At 43.1% G+C, this 18,864-nt stretch overlaps 1 protein-coding gene across 24 annotated transcripts in view; it reads right to left on the bottom strand.

Moving 5' to 3' along the window:
- The window catches only part of kcnma1a (potassium large conductance calcium-activated channel, subfamily M, alpha member 1a), a 277,460-nt gene that overhangs the window by 19,657 nt on the left and 238,939 nt on the right, over positions 1 to 18,864 (bottom strand). For 16 of the 24 annotated variants that reach the window (XM_031835531.1, XM_031835541.1, XM_031835527.1 and 13 more), the window contains 5 exons: positions 17,134 to 17,227; positions 7,110 to 7,233; positions 4,583 to 4,807; positions 3,609 to 3,801; positions 351 to 464 (listed from right to left, as the gene is read on the bottom strand). In XM_031835531.1, the coding sequence (XP_031691391.1) occupies positions 351 to 464; positions 3,609 to 3,801; positions 4,583 to 4,807; positions 7,110 to 7,233; positions 17,134 to 17,227 (750 nt within the window). Of the gene's footprint in view, positions 1 to 350; positions 465 to 3,608; positions 3,802 to 4,582; positions 4,897 to 6,365; positions 6,377 to 7,095; positions 7,237 to 17,133; positions 17,228 to 18,864 lie in introns of all 24 variants that reach the window. The other 8 variants (XM_031835538.1, XM_031835526.1, XM_031835528.1 and 5 more) reach the window with 2 other exon arrangements.

The following is an 18,864-nucleotide window of genomic DNA, read 5'->3' as shown; positions in this document are numbered from 1 at the left end:
ATAAAGAGTTCGGCCAACTAACCTCCACATTGGCATCGAACGTTCCAAAACAAAAAACATTCAAACCTGCATTCTAAGCGGAATGCAAAAGAATGTCCACTGAGCTGTTGGAGCCAACATGGCAGACCTGAAGATTCTAAATCTATAAGTGAGTTGGCCAAACTCTGTGTACAATGTCACAATATTTTCCCAACAGGTAAATGACATCACAACAACCATAAAGTGGTTGAAATGACATCACAACAACCAGAAATTGGTTGAAATGACATCATTATGACATTGTTTCAACGTGTTTTACCCGCTGGGATCTACCAGTAGTAAATGGTCAGTTGGTCAGTTGTGTGTCTCACCTAGTTCAGTGATGATGGGGATGTTGGCGCCGGTGGTGACGGAGGCCTGGCGTACTAAACCATGTACTGGACTGCTGTCTGGAGAGGACCGGTCCATTCCAGGAGGCGTGAAACCTACACAGAGCACACAGAAAGATGCACACAAAACCGTTGAAACTAACAGCAATAGCTAGATACCCACAAAACAAGATGTACCGAAACCTACATCACACAGAAAAATATATATTTATACACAGACTGACACAAAACCATGATATATTCCATTGTTGAAAGCGATGGCACAGAGAAACAACAATACAGACGGATACAAGACAATGAGATGTAATATTACAACACAGAGAGAAATACACCAAACCGTGAGATATCACACTGATATCACTTCACAAATCACATACCTCAGCTTCGGTGATTGAAAAGGTTATATGTCATTTTGTAGAAAAAACTGTCAACTATAATCGAAAAAAAACAAAGTATGTTGATTCACCATACACAGTCTGTCAAATGCCACTATAACTTAGTAACACTAGACTATTCAGTAAAATCTGCTGGGCTTACTGACCGAGATGGGCTCTTTGTATTGTTCAGAAGTGCAGATTGAAAGATGTGTCGACAGGGACGGGGAAAATGAAGCAGGCGCTTCCTAAAAATGTCAATATGGATATTGTGCTTTTAGGGGTCAGCTGAGAGACACATTTAGCATTCGCATCCTTCCATCAACCTGCCTGCCTTCCATACATTTTATATGTGCTTCATTTTGTTACCATAAAATTGGCAAAGTGGATCCTGAAAACCTTTTATCGGGAAAATAACTGTGCGATTCTCGACCATGAAATACAAGAGGCGAGTGATGGGTATGAATTCACATGACTTCACATTTTTGCATTTCCTCAAAGTGACACAAATGCCTTAAATCAGTAATGCGTGATACATAATGCATGACCTGTGTTGTGACATCCATCATTTAGTGCTGACTGAAGCAAAACGCCACCTCATAGTTCTACAGCACAGCAGCGACAAAACAACGCACGACGGGAATATATTCAGGTCACAAAGTTTTAAAACAAATGTTAGACATTGGAGAATAGTTGGGAGGATGGAGGGGTTGGTGAGGACTTGCGGGGCTGTTTTACAGTACAGAATAGATATTCTCACCCTCCTCACTAAAGAGGACAACACCAACAGTTCAGCATTCATCACAAACTAGAGGCTAAACTGAATTATCTACACTCTTGTCATGTCAATTACTGAAACTGGGGATAGGCACGGTTTGTAGCAGTCAGAGACTGGAAGATCACTCAGAGTATGCTTCATTTTGTTGACATCTATAAAATATAACATTTATATCTCCAGAGAATGACAACTGGGTTTTGGATATTGCCTCTAAGAAAAACATTATTCTTACATGATCACAGTAAACAACAAGTCAAACATACAGTTTCCAATTGTGAAAGTAGTAACAATGGATAAAGTGAATACATCTGAAAAAATGATTTTCCAACAGAGAGGGCAATGTGTCAAAATCAGTTCGGCTACAAGTGACCGAAAGTTAGATGGAGAAAGCTGGAGAGTTCTATACAGATCATTGACTATCAGTCAGATTGTATATCTGAGTGGATTCATTATAATGTCTTGACTGCATTTGGCATGTACTTTTCCAGACTTCTAATACTGACAAACAAGAGGGAAATAGATTTTCTCACAAAACAAAATTTTTTACGGCTTCCATACCATACAGGAGCAAACGCATCCGTGTGGGCTACAGACCCCCCACCCCCCAGGCACAACTTAGCTCTGCGGTCTACAGACTACATCGTACCGTAGACCTCAGCCATGTGAACGTCTCCCTAGCGATACAACTCTTTACTTATTCATGTGCACCTTCTTGCTTTAAATTTCACCCCCCACATCTGAACAGGATATTGTCAGGGAGGAAGGAATCCACAAAGCTATACACTGTGATATATTACACCTGTGCGTGTGTGTGTGTGTGCGTGCGTGCGTGTGTGCATGTGTGCTCTTAAACTGCAATATTTTTCAGTGGAATGGATACAGAGGATGTAAGACAAACTCATTGATAACAATAGGCTTCATCAATCGACCGCCGTGACAGGCCTTTGGTTCCCAAACCTTTCGGTCACCAACTGAATGTTGCTCTGCTCGGTGTACCCCTTCGTGCATTTTTACCAGTAAGCCTATGACATCATGAGTCTTATCAAGTACCCCCAGGGGTTATTGTACCCGTGTTGGTAACCACTGGTGTAGGCCCTCCATATCTGTGAATACTGCTCCCATGAGCAACAGAGACCTCCGATTTAGTCTGCTCATTGTGACGACAGCACATCACTCACTCAGACCAGGAGAAATAATTGCATTTTCCTAAATCATGTGGAAGTGCTTGGCATATTACGCATAGATACTATGCGTAAGATTCAGTCCCTCCATTATTTTCTGATCGTAATTTTTGTTGCCTTCTCAACAATCCCCCGCCTATAATGCGATGGTTTGCAAAATTGACCAATCGCTGTGCTATTACCACATAAAACAATCACCACACAAAAAAAAAGAGGGCTTGCAATTGTAACCAATCACAAAACAAAAAAAGAGGGCTTGCAATTGTAACCAATCACCACACAAAAAAAGAGGGCTTGCAATTGTAACCAATCACAACACAAAAAAAAGAGGGTTTGCAATTGTAACCAATCACCGCACTTTTACCTCATAAAATGGTTCAGTGAAGCCACACATCAACACATTTATTCCCCCAACAGTGTATTTTCCTGACAAATTGGGACACAATAATTGAAAATCGACATACAAAATGTCAGAATTGCAGCAGTAAAATCAAGCATTTCTGCCCGCAAATATGACAAAAACACACTGCAGGATCCTGGAGGAACTGATTAATAGATGAATGGAGGAGGTAGAGGATGGACTGCCATAAAAAACAGCTGAAGAAGGCTGTCTGGTGATTAGTACTGGCTGGTTAAACATGATGACACCTGATGGGATATGAGGCTTATCTGTTTGTCTGAACGCATCAACAATCTGTTCCACTCAGTCTGCCAGACAGACACAATAACAACAGTCATGTGGTTTCACATCATTAAAGGATATTATTTACGAGGTTGAACACCACTTTCCATTTTATTTACTGTGTGTATTTACCATTCTCCTCTCCTCCTCTCTTACCCTCAACCCTGCAGACAGAACAGAACAGTGCAGAACAGTATTGTATCTTGTAGGCCAGCCAGTCCTTACCTTGGGAGTTAGCCTGCAAGAGCCCGATGCTGTCGTCAAACTGCATAGACTTGATGTTGAGCGACGCCAGAATGCATTCCTTATCCTGCAGCGAGGCGTCGTCGATATTGTTCTGATTGGCCGACAGTATCACGCACATGTCGCAGAGGTTGATGTTGACAGCCCTTAAATCTGCACGACTTAATGGCGTACCCTTCAGGCGCGGTGAAGAAAAGAGACGGACAGAGAGAAGAGAGAAGGCGGCGGAGAGAAACTAATTAGAGACTAAGTGAGGGGTGCTTTGGGAGATTAGATAACAAGTATTGTAGTTTTAGCGGCAGTGACATTCAGCTGATCTAACTGGGCACTGGGGAATCAGAGACGTGGACTAATCTAAAGGGCAGTGGGCGCTGAAGGCTAACAGGCCTGGTTTCTTAGGGCTCTCTGATACTCAGTCAAGGAAGCATTAACGAGCTCTAAAGCAGGCAGCCATGCCAGACTTTCACATCTGAGATGGCCAAGGAAGGGCAGCTGCAGTGTTTTTAAACTCTGTATGAATAGACAGGATTCGCTGCTGTGAATTGATGGAAGATTGAATTCAGGAACCGGTTGTGGAATTGACAAGAACAGCCACAACAACCACGACAAATCACAAACAAATCCACAAAGGAAATACTATATCACTAGGTAATGCTATTACTGCTTTATCACTGCTTACAGTCATTTTACCCTTCACCTTAGATTGTTTTCATTCAGACAGTGCGAGGCAACAAAGGGAAGAGATCTCATAAGTCAACTGAGATAAGAAAATACAAGTAAACAGTCTGAAAATAACAACGGTACAGCTGGGTTTGGGATTGAATCCTGGAGCGTTGTTACACTGGTCTACTCACAGATAGAACTGATGGTGATGGCATTCTATGGTATTGTAAGTACATGATGCTGTCAGTTGTATAACTTTGGCTTGTAACTGTACACATTACAGTGGTACTCACAGGTAGTATGGAGACCTTGGGGAAGTTGTGTAGAGTTTCCCACTCTCTCCTCAGGTACTCCAGCGAGCCCACAAACACTATGGGCTTCAGCTCGTGATAATGGAAGTTGCTGGCTCTCAAAGGCATCACCAAGTTTCGCAGCCCCACTAGAGCGGACGTGACATCTCCAAATATACAGACCACTACATGGCCGCTCAACACCGTCATGGATGCCTCACTCCGGGTCTGAGCAGGGAGAGAGAGAGGGGAGAGAGGGGGAGAGAGAAAGAGTGAGAGGAGGGAGAGAGACATGGAGACAGAGAGAATAATGGGACGAGAGAGGGATTGAGAGAAACAAGAAAGAAAGAAAGAAAGAATGAAATAAATAAATAAAATTTTAAAAAAGAAAGAAAGAAAGAAAGAAAGAATGAAAGAAAGAAAGAAAGGAGATAGAGGACAAATGCATAGCAGTCAGAAAACAGAGAGGCAGAGTGCTGATGAGAAACCCTGCAGCCCCACCCTTTGTGGTGTTAGGCTCAAGGTGAACCCGGTACAGCTCAATGCAGTTGATACACTAAATGGTCAAGGAGTAAGGTGTATAAAACTGCTTTTCAAAGCCATGCTTGTGGTGGTTTTATACTATGACCCAGTACATAGAAAACAGTCGACTCACCTTGTAACAACAGAGAGGCATTGAGAGAAATGTGGATATACATTATTAGTATGTGGTTGTTATCGCTATGTGAGGGAAACGGTTTCTTTAGAGCCTACCGTACCTCAACAATGCTTCATTTTTGTCCCAATAGGTGCAAATAATTTCCAACTCCATTAGAATATGTATCATACAGAGCTAAAAACAGTGGAAACACATCAGTATCACCGTATCAGTCAAATGTTTGGACACATCTACGCATTCAAGGGTTTTTCTTTATTTGTACTATTTTCTACATCGTAGAATAATAGTGTAGACATCAAAACTATGAAATAACACATATGGAATCATGTAGAACCTTAATGCAATCAGTTGTGTTGTGACTGTAGGGGTGGTATATAGAAGACAGCCCTATTTGGTAGAAGACCAAGTCCATATTATTCCAAGAACAGCTCAAATAAGCAAAGAGAAATGACCATCATTACTTAGAGACATGAAGGTCAGTCAATCGGGAAAATGTCAAGAACTTTGAAAGTTTCTTCAAGTGCAGTCGCAAAAACCATCAAGCGTTATGATGAAACTGGCTGTCATGAGGACCGCCACAGGAAAGGAAGACCCAGAGTTACCTCTGCTGAAGAGGATAAGTTCATTAGAGTTACCTGCACCTCCAAATAAATGCTTCACAGAGTTCAAGTAACAGACATCTCAATGTCAACAGTTCAGAGGAGACTGCGTGAATCAGGTCTTCATGGTCAAATTGCTGAAAAGAAACCACTACTAAAGGACAACAATAATAAGAAGAGACTGCTTTGGGCCAAGAAACACAAGCAATGGACATTTGACATTAGAAATCAGTCCTTTGGTCTGATGTGTCCAAATTTGAGATTTTTGGTTCCAACCGCCGTGTCTTTATGAGATGCAGAGTAGGTGAACGGATGATGGTTCCCATCGTGAAGCATGGAGGTGGAAGTGTGATGGTGTGCTTTGCTGGTGACACTGTCAGTGATTTATTTAGAATTAATTATATTTAGAACACTTAACCAGCATGGCTACCACAGCATTCTGCAGCGATACGCCATCCCATCAGATTTGCGCTTAGTGGGACTATCATTTGTTTTTCAACAGGACTTTGGCCCACAACACACCTCCAGGCTGCGTAAGGGCTATTTAACCAAGAAGGAGAGTATTCGAGTGCTGCATTTGGGATGAGTTGGACGGCAGAGTAAAGGAAAAACAGCCAACAAGTGCTCAGCATATGTAGGAACTCCTACAAATGGAACTCCTACAAATGGAACTCCTACAAAGGGTGGCTACTTTGAAGAATCTAAAATACATTTTGATTTGTTTAACACTTTTTTGGTTACTACATGTGTTATCACCACTATTCTACAATGTGGAAAATAGTACAAATAAAGATAAACCATTGAATGAGTAGGTGTGTCAAAACTTTTGACTGGTACTGTACATAAAAAGTTTAAGATCTTCAAACTATACAACTGAAAATAATCTTCGGAGTCACACTGTATAGGACAATACCTACCATATCTGTTGATGGGTAGGTACTGTATCCCTGTACAGGATGTTAATAGCTGTGGTTAAACTCAGGTAACTCTACAGTAGGGTTGTCATGATACCAGTATCACGATACTATGATACTCGATTAAACACAAGGCAGTCTAAACTCTTTAAAAATCTGCTTTTGTTCAAATAGTGTGCGTCATTGCTTGGAAAATAAACACATGTAACTGTGGGTGACAATATATTGCTGTTTGTTTTTTTGTTCTCAACATTAGGATTGTTTTCCTCAAGAAATGAAGTCTGCTTCATGTTTGCTACTTGCGAGTATTGCAATACTGGTGTCATGAAAACACTACAGGGAGACAGAAAAGCACTCACCAGGATGACCTTCTCAATCTCTTTAGATGGGCACCAGTGGAACATTCCCGTGGAGTCGTACTGCTTCACATTCATGTCCATGTTCTCCATCTGCTCATTCCCAGGGATTAGTAGAGGGTCATGTCTGCTGAGGGGACACAATACAACAGTATGAGCTCACCATGGTAAACATCATTTATACAGTATATATATTTTTTTAACCTTTATTTAACTAGGCAAGTCGGTTAAGAACAAATTCTTATTTACAATGACGGCCGACCCCGGCCAAACCCAGACGACGTTGGGCCAATTCTGCGCCGCTCTATGGGACTCCCAATCACGGCCGGATGTGATACAGCCTGGATTCAAACCAGGGACTGTAGTGACGCCCCTTGCACTGAGATGCAGTGCATAGACCACTGTGCCACTCGGGAGCCCATTTGATCGTATTTGGTTTATATGTGTTTTGGTTGAAACCTAAAACTACCATTCATTATCGCTTTCTGCTCAAATCCAAGATGACACAACTACCCAGTCATCAGAGTGGCTGAGGAATATTGGTAGCAGCATTGGTAGCAGCATTGGGGAGAGAGGAAGGCTTTAGTTTCCACTGTGTCACCTGCTGAGCAATTAACCAAAATGTATGTTATTTTTGAACCAATGTTCTGTCAACTAATTGACAGAACATTGGTTCAATTACTTGAATTCGATTTCGTTCAGTTTTTTTTCTGTGAGCTCTATGCGCACATTGCACAGTTTCTCTAGAGATAAATCAGATCCAGACTGAACTGTGCGATGTAGTAGGGAGTTGTGGTTTCCATCAGGCCAATATTCTACATAGTCTAGCGCATAAAACATGGAAATGAACTACAATGACCATAATCCATTGTGCATCTACTTGTCTGGTTTGTGTTTCCTTTAATCCTGTTACAAAAAAGACAGAAGAATGCTCTATCGTGAGAGGATATAAAGAGCAGCTGTTGCTTCACGTGGTGTCTCAACCTGAAAATACTTGATCTATTTGAAACGACCTCAAAAAGCACAAATCGCTCAGCATTAGTCACCGCTGACAAAGCTGACTGAGAGGCATTAGAATGGAGCATCAATTACTGGCTTTTAGCTCTGTCTTGCTCACTCACGACGCAGCGCTACCAAGAGTAAAAGCTCTAACAGGACCGCACTTTAAATATTTCAGGAATTTGCCCAATCACATTTTGCGTTCCCAACTGATGTACATGAATGATTCATCAGCAGTGTGTCACCTTCAAACTGGCTGATGCACAGTGACGGGCCACTGAGTTTTATCAGGTGTTACGTTAACACTGACCATGGAAGAGTGTGTGTGTGGGGGGGGGCGGGGGGGGTCCCGTCACTTTGGTAATATTAGTTCCACTGTGTTTGCACTCATTCTACAAGACATGATCTGGGATGTCCTCTGAAAGGGTTTCTAGGACAGAGAAATGGCAAGCCAAGCTCCTTCTCTGAATGCGATTCTGGGAAAAGGGAGGATTCTGAATTGGTGTATAGGCACTTTTATTTTCTCAGGGCACCAACACACCTGATTCCACTAGGCTACTTACAGTAATGAAATCACCCGTCTTAGTGCTAGGATAGAACAAAAATGTGCACCCCATGGGGGTCTCCCAGGACTGGATTGAGAAACACTGGGTCAGAGAGTGTAGCTTTGAGCTGATAGCCAGGGGCCAGACTACAAAGGCTTCTGTCTGTCTAGTGTCTACCAGGGGGCTACAGGGAAATAGCTCTCTCTCTGTCAGTATCACCTCAAAAACCCTTACATGTTCACAAAGCCATCGTCTGCAATAGTTATTGTAAAGCACACAAGAACAAGTTAGAACACGAAGGATGTCCTGAAAACGCTAAAATTATTATTAACTGTATATATAGAAAAAACTGGCAAATATTTCTTATGTGGTTGTCAGAATACTTTTTCATGAATTCAAAAGCAGGGTAGGAAATAGCGTCTTACATTATCTGGGCCATTCCACCAATTGTTTTATTTCACCTAATTTGAACATTCTGTCATGAAGAGCAAATGTTCAACTTAATAAAAGCCGTTCAGTTTTCCACCAGAAAAACACCAGAAAATGTGCACAAAAAAAAAGAGTACAACCAGCTCACCTGCTTTAACACTGAATTTTGTTTCAATGCTTCTGTTCAAAATAAATATTATTTAAAAAATAAATAGTTTCACCATATTACAACAACAATTCAGTTCACGCAACAGGGTTGACCTTAAATTTAGGGACAGACGTAAATGAATCACTAATAATAATAAATAATAATCTTCAGAAATGACGTTGACAAAGCTACAAAATAACTAGGGCTTCATAATGATGGTAAAAACATGGAGAATGTTTGGGTTAAGTGGGTTAAAATCCTCCTAGATGTCACAGAAGCTGCACGAAGCGACATGTCAAAATGTTGAATTTTGGAACTTAAGCAAATCTTTACTCATATAAAAGTCGGATTTATTTAATGTTTTGTGTCAAAATTAAAGGGCATTCATTTAATATAACATGCTTTTAAAATTCAAAATGAAATGCACAATTTCTACCTAAAATATCAAAGAGATGCAAAAAAACATATTTTGCTTCTTTATGAGGGTGACATTGGCATAAAGTGTGAGAAAACAGCAAATCTCAATCACACTCTCTCTGTTCATTACATTGCAAGAAATATCACATGAAAGATGTGTCAATTAGTTCCCTCCATCTCTCTCTCATTTTCTCCCTCAGGCTCTCAATCTTTCCCTCACTCTCTCATTCTTTCCCTCACTCTCTCCCTCTCCCTCCTTCGCTCTCATTCTCTCTCTCTCTCTCCCTCCTTCTCTCCCTCCCACCCTCCCTCCTTCTCTCCCTCCCTCCTTCCTTCTCTCCCTCACTCCCTCCTCTCTATTTCTCTCCCTCCCTCACTCCCTCCCTCCTCTCGCTCTCTCTCCCTCATTCACTGCATCCCCTCTCTTTCTTTCCCTCACTCACTTCTTCTCTCCCCCTCACTCTCTCCCTTCTCTACCTCCCCTCACTCCTCTCTCCCTCCCTCCTCTCTCACTCCCTCCTTCTCTCTCACTCCCTCACACTCTCCTCCTCCCTCCCCTCCCTTTCTCTCCCCCTCACTCACTCCCTCCTCTCCCTCAATCCCTCCACTCTCTTTCTTCCACCCCCTCCCTCCCCCTCACTTCCTCCTTCTCTCTCTCTCCTCTCCCTCCTTCTCTCCTCCTCACTCCCTCCTTCTCTCCCTCTCACTCTCTCCTTCTCACTCCCTCCTTCTCTCTCTCTCACTCCCTCCTTCTCTCCCCCTCACTCGCTCCTTCTCTCTCTCTCTCTCTCTCACTCCCTCCTTCTCTCCCTCTCCCTCTTTCCTTCTCACTCCCTCTTCCTCTCTCACCTCCTCTCTCTCTCTCCCTCCCTCCCTCTTCTCCCTCTCTCTCCCACCTCCCTCCCTCCCTCCTCCTTTCTGTCTCTCCCTCCCTCCTTCTTTCTGTCTCTCCCTCCTTCTTTCTGTCTCTACCACCCTCCACCTCTCTCTCCATTGCTCTCTGTCTGTATGGTGCAGGTGTTAATAACTCTGACAACATTTAGTGCTTTTACACCCGGGCTGAATATTTCATTCTGAGCCGCGTGTTGCACCACTCACTCTCCATGAGCCCCTGTCACTTCAATCTGGGCACGTGGGGGCTGACTAGTGCAGGCAGGCAGGCAGGCACCGCCTCCTCCACTACCTTAGACAGCTATCTTTCACACAACTGTCAGCGGTGTGACTGCCTGCCTGTGTCTGTCTGTCTTCCTGTTTGTCAAGAGCCCTGTAACCCTCCTCTTGCCTCACCTCCCTTCCTCTCATCTCCCTCCTCTCCTATTTCCTTTCCTCTGCACTTTCTATCTTCTCCCCTCCTTTACTCGCTCTCCTCTCCTCTCTCTTCTCTAATCTCCTCTTTTCTCCTCTCTCTCCTCTACTCGCTGTCCTCTACCCTACCCTAGAATCAACCAGGGTGAACTGGACGTTAACAGACATGACATTTGCGTCTGCCAGACTCCACCAGAGTATATACGAGTGGTTAACGTGTGTCCTGACTTCTTGTCCAGGAGCACGGTTGGCCGAGGAATGCATGAGACGCCGAACACAGCTCGTTAGCTAAATGACACGTCTGATTGGCTGATAGGAAATGACTTTATATTTGCACAGGCTGAGCTGGCCTCCAGACTAACATTTTCACATATCAGATGTCGATCCAGTGCTGTGTTGGCTTTCCCTGTCCCTCTTGTACTATATCAGTTTACAATAAAGTGTGTGTGTAAGATGCTATGGATATACTGTATCTTACAATACAAAAACATTTTTGTAGAATATTCATATTAAATTGGCTGGATAATGACCAGTGTAAATGTACATTGCAACATACAGTGCCCTCCCTAATTATTGGGACAGTGAAGCATTTTTTCTTATTTTGGCTCTATAGTCCAAACGTTTGGATTTCAAATCAAACAATCCTGAATGAATTGTGAATAATGATGAGTGAGAAAGTTACAGACAGACAAATATCATACCCCCCAAAAATGCTAACCTCCCCTGTTATTGTAATGGTGAGAGGTTAGCATGTCTTGGGAGTATGATATCAAATGCTAACCTCCCCTGTTATTGTAATGGTGAGAGGTTAGCATGTCTTGGGGGTATGATATAAAATGCTAACCTCCCCTGTTACTGTAATGGTGAGAGGTTAGCATGTCTTGGGGGTATGATATAAAATGCTAACCTCCCCTGTTATTGTAATGGTGAGAGGTTAGCATGTCTTGGGGGTATGATATAAAATGCTAACCTCCCCTGTTATTGTAATGGTGAGAGGTTAGCATGTCTTGGGGGTATGATATAAAATGCTAACCTCCCCTGTTATTGTAATGGTGAGAGGTTAGCATGTCTTGGGGGTATGATATTTGTCTGTCTGTAACTTTCTCACTCATCATTATTCACAATTCATTCAGGATTATCCGTAATCATGGTAGCATCCACATTACTGTGGAAGTGTTTAGAAACGTATTGTATTTCTATTTACAAAAAACAAATGACACAATACATTAGTTACCATGAATTTCTATTGGGCACAAAATAATCTGAAACACAACCAAAACAAACAGCAAATGAAATGCATCCGCCGATTTGTAGTCACAAGCTTGATGTAGTCATTCCATGCTATGGTCACGTGACCAAATACTACATGTTTTACAACTTTAATACAGTGAATTTGTCCCAATACCTTTGGTACCCAAAAATGGAGGGACTATTTACAAAAAGTGTTGTAATTTCTAAACGGTTCACCCAATATGGATGAAAATACCCTCAAATTAAAGCTGACAATCTGCACTTTAACCTCATAGTCATTGTTTGATTTGAAATCTAAACGTTTGGAGTATAGAAACAAAAGAGGAAAAAATGCTTTACTGTCCCAATAATTACAGAGGGCACTGTATTTGCATTTAATTGCCTTCACTAAAGAAAAGGCCTGACTGTACAGTAGCCTAGGCAATAAGAGACAGCCCATATCAGAAGAGAAATTGCCCTCTCTCTCTCTCCCTCAGTGTATATTTCAAACAGAGTTGAGTTATTCCAGTGCATCGTTCGGCAGTCGCTAGCTTGGGATGTGTGCTCCCCCAATCCCTCTCCAGCAGGCTATGAAGGCAGCCTCTCGCTTTGAAAATTCTACCCATCATGCAAACTGACAAAGGCATGATTTTCAAAAACCCACAGCCAATCTGTTGATCATTATTTATTTACAAAGGCCTTCAGGCAGCAAGTCCTGTAAAAACCAGACTTGATATAGTATACGCTCTCTCGGTCTCTCGCTAGCTCGCTCTCTTTTATTCCCCTCCTTGCTTGTAGAGTAAAGTGTCCCTAAGGCTACCTCAAACAATCACTTTTCATTGCACATAAAATCCAACTTGTAAAGCTTATTTAATATATATGGTATCATATATTGACAGGGGCTAGGGGGAGGGGGAGGGGGCTGTGGAGGTGGGCGTTGTGGTCGGCGCTGGGTAATTTGATGTTTTGCTGAGGGCTATGACTTGAAAAAGCCTACACCTAGAACAGAGGACCTGTCATCCGCAGCACCCAAGAGCCAGCAGAATACAGAAGCAGCCCTAAAGCAGAGACAACTTTGACACCGCTTTGAAGCATTTTCAAAACCAAGTAAATAACTCCCAAGAATTATTATCACTGTAAGATCAAAGCGGAGATGCATATATTACATGGCAAACGGGGACCATCTCCTCTGCAGAGGAGAGAACGAGAGAAGGTTTATTGCTTTAAGTTAGGAAACAAAAACTAAGGAGCCATATAAACTAGCAGTTAGCTGGAAGCGTGCCAATTTCTCTTTCGTTTGTATCAGTTTCCTCTTTTTAAACCCCCCTAAGGTCGATGTCCGCGCCTCCGTTGAAATCTTATTAGCATCATTTAAAAATCCCCATCAAAATATGTCAGTTTAAGCCAGAGATGTCGACCTTCAGCATCTGAGGTTAAAGGTGGCCGGGCTAGAGCGGTGCCAGACCATGAGAAATCATGAAAATAGGTCTTCTCCTGAAAACGTCTGTAGCGTCCGAACGGTTTGGCCTACAAGCTATTATGACCCCTCTGTGGAAAGACAAGACTCTCACAGTCACGGACATGTTTTGCTCCAGAATGCCCACAAGCCTCACAAGGCTAGTCTGAATGTAGCCGGGTACCAGTTTTAAAAAATCATGTAAATACAGTTCATTCAGAAAGTATTCAGAGACCCCTTGACTTTTTCCACATTTTGTTATGTTACAGCCTTACTCTAAAATTGATAACAAAAATATTTAATCCTTAGCAATCTATACACAATACCCCATAATGACATGCAAAAACAGGTTTTTAGAAATGTTTGCAAATGTATAAAAATGTATTTACATAAGTATATAGACCCTTTGCTATGAGACACAAAATTGAGCTCAGGTGCATCCTGTTTCCATTGATCATCCCTGAGATGTTTCTACAACTTGATTGGAGTTCACCTTTGGTAAATTCAATTGATTGGACATGATTTGGAAAGGCATACACCTGTCTATATAAGGTCCCACAGTTGACACTGCATGTCAGAGCAAAAACCAAGCCATGAGGTCAAAGGAATTGTCCGTAGAGCTCCGAGAAAGGATTGTTTCGAGGCACAGATCTGGGGAAGGGTACCAAAACATTTCTGCAGCACTGAAGGTCCCCAAGAACACAGTGGTCTCCATCATTCTTAAATGGAAGAAGTTTGGGACCACCAAGACTCTTCCCAGAGCTGACTGCACGGCCAAACTGAGCAATCGGGGGAAAAGGGCCTTGGTCAGGGAGGTGACCAAGAACCCGATGGTCACTCTGACAGAGTTCTAAAGTTCCTCTGTGGAGATGGGACAAACTTCCAGAAGCCCAACCATCACTGCAGCGCTCCACCAACCAGGCCTTCACGGTAGAGTGGCCAGACGGAAGTCACTCCTCAGTAAAAGGCACATGGACAGCCCGCATGGAGTCTGCCTAAAGGACTCTTTAGATTCTCTGGTCTGATGAAACCAAGATTGAACTATTTGGCCTGAATGCCAAGCGTCTTGTCTGGAGGAAACCTGGCACCAACCCTACGGTGGTGGCAGCATCATGCTGTGGGGATGTTTTTCAGCAGCAGGTACTGGGGAGACTAGTCAGGATCGAAGCAAAGATAAACGGAGAAAAGTACAGAGAGATCCTTGATGAAAACCTGCTGCAGAATGCTCAGGACCTCAGATTCACCTTCCAACAGGAAAACGACCCTAAGCACACAGCCAAGACAATGCAGGAGTGGCTTCGGGACACGTCTCTAAATGTCCTTGAGTGGACCAGCCAGAGCCCGGACTTGAACCCGATCGAATACCTCTGGAGAGACCTGAAAATAGCTGTGCAGCAATGCTCCCCATCCAACCTGACAGAGCTTGAGAGGATCTGCAGAGAAGAATGGGAGAAACTCTCCAAATACAGGTGTACCGAGCTTGTAGTGTCATACCCAAGTAGACTCGGGGCTGTAATCGCTGCCAAAGGTGCTTCAACAAAGTACTGAGGAAAGGGTCTGAATACGTATGTAAATGTGATACTTCAGTTTTTATACATTTGCAATACATTACACATTTGTATAAAAACCCGTTTTTGCTTTGTCTGTATGGGGTATTGCGTGTTGATTGATAAGGGGGGACTATCTGTTCACCCATGTATGAAAGCCTCCCCTGGATTAGAGGGTTTTAAACAAGTGGACTAGTAGTACATACAATAATACAAAGGACTTCTTTTGGATGCTGTTGAAAGGTGCTCTAAGGGGACCTAGTAACAACTCTGTCACACTAAGCACACTAAAGGATTCCATTTAGTTTTGCAGAGGACATACAGTACACAGAAAAATATCCTATAAACTAAAAGACTATGTTTAAGTGAACAGCACCACCTGTTCTAGCACTTGACACAAAGATATGAGAAAACAATAACTTTTGTGAGAAGAAATTTGCAAACATAATATTAGAATCTTTCACCCACTTGGGAGTGAAACATAGTTCTGAAACAGTCATCCGATCGAGAAAAGCACATATAATTTATTGTGTCCCTATGTATGCTTTCATTGTACTTTTAATACATTTGAAGGCACGTTTTTTAAAGATCAAATGGTATATAATGCCTTAAATATATGCTCTTCAGCTCCAAACATTTTGTGACTTGCATGACAAAAAATACACAGCACCATTAGGAGATGTCTATTGTATATTTATAAGACACAGGGGCCTAACAATCACTAATTTAAAAGGGAGTGGAACTACTCTGTGACCCTGTTCTCTCCCATCTTCACCACTGTGCTTCCACCCTGCCACCCTGATTGGACAGCCTCCACTCTCTCGGCATTTTCACGCTGTCGCGTTCCTACCTCTGTCTCTCTCCTCACGCACAAAAAACAAAACCCTTTTATCTTTCAAAATCAATTAACTGCAGTTTAATTCCAGAGGACAGGATAAAGGGAAGGTAATACTGCAAATTCATTTTTGATTGCGATGATACATCTCACATATGGCCTTAAGTAGCAGAAACAGTAGTCGTAAGGGTTCCCACAATAGATCCCACTGCCCCGGGGCAGAGGAACCACAGGGAGGACTCTGATTGGTTGCTGGTGTCATTAGTGCCAGCGTTGTTTAAGGACTACATGTGGACGGGACTGGAGGAGGGGGGGGGGGGGGGGTGAAGGGGTGACAGATGACACTTTAAAGCCAGAGGATTTGTTTTTCAAACAGCTCCTCCTCCTCTCACAGACTCTGTCTTTCATGACAGAAATATTTCAGCTCTGTCATTACCCACTGTCTGACAGCATGCCAGTCTAAACACCCAAGCCGTCCTCTCCTTTTCGCACTCTCACTTTCTTCCCCCTCTCCTCTCTCAATCATTCGCTTGCCCCCCCCCCCCCCCCCCTTTTGGCTCCCTCCTCCAAACATCCCACCACCATCTACCCGTCTCGCCTTCTCCCACCTCTCACTCGGACTTTCTTACTCTCCTCCTTATTTACACTTCCTCTCTATCTTTCTGTCTGCTTCCTCACCCTCACACTTCCTCTCTATCTTTCTGTCTGCTTCCTCACCCTCACACTTCCTCTCTATCTTTCTGTCTGCTTCCACACCCTCACACTTCCTCTCTATCTTTCTGTCTGCTTCTCCACCCTCACTCTTCCTCTCTATCTTTCTGTCTGCTTCTCCACCCTCACACTTCCTCTCTATCTTTCTGTCTGCTTCCCCACCCTCACACTTCCTCTCTATCTCTGTCTGCTTCTCCACCCTCACACTTCCTCTCTATCTTTCTGTCTGCTTCTCCACCCTCACACTTCCTCTCTATCTTTCTGTCTGCTTCCCCACCCTCACACTTCCTCTCTATCTCTGTCTGCTTCTCCACCCTCACACTTCCTCTCTATCTTTCTGTCTGCTTCTCCACCCTCACACTTCCTCTCTATCTTTCTGTTTGAAGCATTAAATCAATGTCTTACCTCATCATTTTGGGCGAGTTGTTGGGTGAGTTTCGCATACCTCCGTTTCGCTGCTTTTTTTTGGGCGACAGAGTTGACGGGTGCTCATCTTCAACTGCAAACACATGCAAAGAGTGTCAGGCTATGGACAGACGGGGAGGTTAATGTGAGCTAGAACTGACACGTCAAAGAACACCAAAGCCAACACTCAATCAATCAAACATAGCAAAAAAACTAAACACCAAAAACAACAAAAAATCATAGAAAAACAACAATATGTCAGAGTCAGAGAGAAGACCGTCAGAAAGAAAACACATTAGTTAGTAGCAGACAAAGGTCAATTTGAGAAACGCAGGAGAAAAAAAACATGAACAGAAAAACCACCTAGTAAGATCTGACAAATTCGCCATCGGCTCACTCCGCCAAAGCCCAACCCCTTTGGTTCTGTTCCTCTGGATTGGGTTCTATAGAGTAGGACTGGATCACTTTAGATCCAGTATGTCCAGTATGTCTTTAGATCCAGTGGCAATCTTTGGATCCAGTCTAGTCTGCGTGTGGTTGGACCAACAGCAGTCTGCATCAGTGTGCCAATGCTTTCCAAGGCCAGCCAATATGGGCCATGTGACTAGGACAGACTGTCATTGTCAGTAGGCCATAGTGGACACAAGCAATGACAGAGAGACAGACAGAGAGAGACAGAGAGAGAGAGAGAGAGACAGAGAGAGACAGAGAGAGAGAGAGAGAGAGGGGGGGGGGGGGGAGAGAGAGACAGAGAGAGACAGAGAGAGACAGAGAGAGACAGAGAGAGACAGAGAGAGACACAGAGAGAGAGAGACAGAGAGAGAGCAAGACACAGAGAGAGACAAAGAGACAGAGAGAGACCGAGACAGAGAGACCGAGACAGAGAGACCGAGACAGAGAGAGACAGACAGACAGACAGACAGACAGAGAGAGGGAGAGAGAGGGAGGGAGGGAGAGAGAGAGAGGATGGTTCTGTGTGCAATTTGGTTGTTTTGAATAGATGACTAATGTGGCAGACCCCCACCTCATCATTCCAGCTCTAGATATGGATAGGGTTTTAAAATTCCAGTAACTATACCCAAATTCCCACGTTTTCCAGAAATCCTGGTTTGGAAGATTCCCAGATTCCCTCCTACCAATTTTGGGATAGTTACCGCAATTTTCCAACCCTAGCTACAAAGCACAATGGCTCTTCTATAGGTCTAAGCTCCATGCCACGAGCACTCAGCCAATTAGGACTGCACGAGCATCCCAGAGTAGCCAATCACATGCCCAACCAGCACTCCAAACAGGACATGATTGAGTAGCCTAGCATTAGCCAAGCATTATAGTAGCTAGATGAAGGTCAAGACAACCCATAGAACTTTAAAATAAATAAATATCTGAAAAAAAATGACTTGCAAACACTCAGTAATCTAGGATGTATGCATTATTATGAACATAAGTTTTAAAGATACTTAAGAAACAAACTTGCTGAGCAAAGCTTTAAAATTAATACATTTATTTAATCATTCTTTCTCTCCGGCCACCGCAATAAAGTCAGGCAGCACAGTGAAGTTTTAGATTAGCTTGATCTGATAGAAGTTTATTTTCCTCTCAGCTATTCCACACTCTACAGGAGATTAAAACTTTTCTCCCAGCCCAGACAGACAGAAGACTAAGAGAAGAACACAGCTAGAGAGACATCCAGTAACCTACTAAAGACTTCCAGTTTAGCTAACACCAGTCTGA

The sequence above is a fragment of the Oncorhynchus kisutch genome, linkage group LG11 (genome assembly GCF_002021735.2).
Source record: "Oncorhynchus kisutch isolate 150728-3 linkage group LG11, Okis_V2, whole genome shotgun sequence".
Taxonomy (NCBI): Eukaryota; Metazoa; Chordata; class Actinopteri; order Salmoniformes; family Salmonidae; genus Oncorhynchus; species Oncorhynchus kisutch.
This window is presented reverse-complemented; position numbering and strand designations above follow the sequence as displayed.